The sequence below is a fragment of the Merops nubicus genome, unplaced genomic scaffold (assembly GCF_000691845.1).
Source record: "Merops nubicus isolate BGI_N331 unplaced genomic scaffold, ASM69184v1 scaffold42280, whole genome shotgun sequence".
NCBI classification, from domain to species: Eukaryota; Metazoa; Chordata; class Aves; order Coraciiformes; family Meropidae; genus Merops; species Merops nubicus.
The window spans coordinates 1-3,132 of NW_008581634.1; the positions used below are offsets into that span (position 1 = coordinate 1).

Below are 3,132 nucleotides of genomic sequence, written 5' to 3' on the forward strand. Positions count from 1 at the left end.
CCCGCCCCCCGACGGCAAAACCCACAACCCCTCCACCCAGGAACCGGCACCTCGTGACCGACCAAGTTCATGGAGGGTGTCCCAGGCCCCCCTGCTGCCTGGTGCCAGGCTGGCCACGAGGCTCAGTCGTCGAAGTCGGGGATGTCGTCGTAGGAGTAGCCGCGGTAGCCGCGCGAGGCGCAGTAGGCGATGCGCAGGTGGTAGAAGCCGGGCAGGAACACCAGGGTGCCGATGATGAGCACGGGGATGGCCCGGTCCGTGCCCTGAGGGAGACAAACCCCCTGAGAAGAGAGCTGTACAGGGGTCCTGTGCTCCTCCTCCTCTCCTGCCTCAACTATTCATCATCGGATCGTTTTGGTCGGAAGAGAACTCTGAGATCAGAGTCCAACTGCTACCCCAGCAGTGCCAGGGAGCACCCACCCCACAGCTCCAGGGCCTGGGCACCCCTCCAGGGGTGGGGACTCCACCACTGCCCTGGGCAACCCTCAAGGGCAAGAAATTGTTCCTCAGGGACAACCTCAACCTCCCCTGGGGCAACTTGAGGCCATTTCCTCTTGTCCTGTTGCTTGTTCCTTGGGAGGAGAGCCCGACCCTCACCTGGCTCCAGCCTCCTGTCAGGGAGCTGTAGAGACATCTACATCCCTAAGGCCTGGCTAGCTGAAAAAAACCCAAACCTCATCTGAAATCAGAAATAACTCAGCTTTCTTCAGGCTGAGCTCTAAGCCCTCCCCCTGGCCTCCCCTCCTCACTACAAGAAACCCTCAATGGAACTTCTCCTTCTGACACAAGGGGTGGCTCCTCCCAACACTGATCACAGAGCAGAGCTGGGTGCTGGAGGCTGGCTGGGCACGGGCTCTCCTATCTGTGCCCAGGCTGCCTCTGATGCAGCCAACGTGCTGCTGGTTCCACGGCGATAAGCAGCAGCTGCCAACCACAAACGGCCCCACTGGGCACAGGGGAAAGGGAGAAGTGTGCCAGCAAGGAGCACCAGGCCAGCCACAGATCATAAACACAGAGAGGTGAGAAGAGTGCTGCTGTGTCCTCAGGGGTCTGCTATCCTCTGCAGAAGTTACCAAAAGAACCTCACTAGAAGAGTGATGGTCCCAGCAGGAAGTTTTTCCAGGACAACAAGCTGACCACTGCTGGGACGTAGTGTTCTTCCAACCTTAATGATTCAAAGGAAACTGTACCCCAGGGAGGACAGACACTGCACCCTCCCTGCCAGATCTCCCACCCAGCCATGAACCTGCCAACTGAAGACATCAGAGGGCTCTGCTGCCAGAGACATGGGGCTATCAGCAAACACCAGCGAGGCCGTGCCAGGGATCCCCGTCCTCCTCACAGGCTGCCTGGGTGTTTTCCACACCAATTTCTACACGGAACATTCACAGCAGGCTGAGGAATGGGCAGGCAATGCAACCTCCCAACAGAGGTGTGATCACACCACTTACACCTTTGCTGATGTATCCTGCCAGGAGGAGGGCTCCGATGATGATGAGGAAGGTCCCGATCATGAAGAGCACGACAGCCAGTGCAATTGCCTTGTAGGGGATTTTTGGTGGGCTCTTCTTGAACTGGGTGGAGAAAAACCCAAACATTAAACAGCTTGACTCAGCACAGTCCCCCTCCTGCCATGGCAGAGGTGTGAGCCCCACAGAGAGCAGAGATGACACGGGACAAACTGCTGCAGCAGCTCTGCTCTGCCCTGGCCCTTCTGCAAGGGACCCTGCCCACGGGGACCCTGCTCTGAGCCAGTGCTTCCAGCCCTGCCCTGGTTTTCACCTGCCTCCAAAGAAATGCATCAGACTATTAAATGAGCAATCCTGTTAATCCAGTTAAGTTCTACAGGCTTTCTGAAGGAGAAGGGCTGAAGTGGTGGCTGGCAGCTCACTCTGCACCTCTCTGAGCTCAGGCTGCTCTGCTGGAGAGGAACAACAAAAAGCAGCAAAGCTCTAACAGCCTTTCCTAGTGCTTTACAGTCTCAGCAGCAGCACAAAGATGTTTCCTACCCCATTTTTTACCTGCAGGTCAATATATCCATCATCAGTGCTGGAGAGCTTGGAATATTTCACTTTGCTACTGGGAATCCCAGCAGACAGGTTTGTTCTCGACGGCATCATTACAGGGGAGCCTGGAGCTCAGCTAGATCCTGGAAAACAAGGAGAAAAACACCAGAGCAGACTGGATGATAGAGCCTGAGAGACACAGAACAAATTTCCTAAGAGAAACAAACGTGGCAAGCGTGTACTAACTAAAAGGCATCTTTGCCTTCTCATAAATTAAACCTTTTTTTGAAAACAAACCCCAAAGCTTTGTATTTAAGCTTAAAATACAAAAGCATGGGCATGGCTGCAACAGGGATTGCCAATATTTGAAACCAAAGTCAAACTGAGGTAGCATTTGTGTCTAAAAACAAGATAGAAACTCCAGAGTAACAAGCAGTGTATAAAGCAGCTCTTATTTTGCAAGGAGATCACGGTTCCAGGCAGGAGATGTCTGAGGTCCCACATTTCTAAACAGGGTCACTAGCAAATAAACCCAAACCAGCACTAAACAAAGCTGCTCTTCAACCAGCCGGATGTTTTGCAATAGATCCACTTTGCAAGAAAAAAAACCAACCCCAAACCACTGGAAGGTAAAATAAAATGGAGCTGTCATGCTCGAGACAGCTCAAGTCATGACTCAGAAGGAGCGTGACAAAGTGGTCAGTGGATGAGGTCACCCCAAGCCCAGGGAGGAGCTGAAGCAGCACAGGTCCCTCCCCTGTCTAGCTGCGAGGGAGGCAGCCCCCAGGGCAGAGCTTTGGCTGCACCAGAGCTGTACCCTGTGGTTCACCCTGCACTGAGGCCAAGCCCTGAGGTTTTGCTGCCAGCGGTGAGTCCTGGGCAGAGGGGCAGAGCCAGTTTGGAGCTGCACCTTAGAGCCCAGCTTGGAATCATTAAGGCTGGAAAAGAACTCCAAGATTGTCAAGACCAACTATCAACCCAACACTACCATGACCACTAAACCATGTCCCCAGCTGACACATCCACACGTTTTTTGAGCCCCTCCAGGGCTGGGGACTCCAGCACCTCCCTGGGCAGCCTGGGCCGAGGCCTCACCACTCTGCCAGGAGAGAAATTCTTCCTAATA

The 3,132-nt window shown here is 54.1% G+C and overlaps 1 protein-coding gene across 1 annotated transcript; it reads right to left on the reverse strand.

Moving 5' to 3' along the window:
* Positions 1 to 122: 122 nt before the first annotated feature.
* Positions 123 to 2,151, reverse strand: TMEM230 (transmembrane protein 230). The gene is made up of 3 exons (XM_008935085.1): positions 2,022 to 2,151; positions 1,452 to 1,574; positions 123 to 263 (listed from the first exon to the last, which is right to left on the reverse strand). The coding sequence occupies exons 1-3, from the start codon at positions 2,118 to 2,120 to the stop codon at positions 123 to 125; spliced, it is 363 nt and encodes a 120-aa protein (XP_008933333.1). The 5' UTR covers positions 2,121 to 2,151.
* Between the last annotated feature and the right edge of the window lie 981 nt (positions 2,152 to 3,132).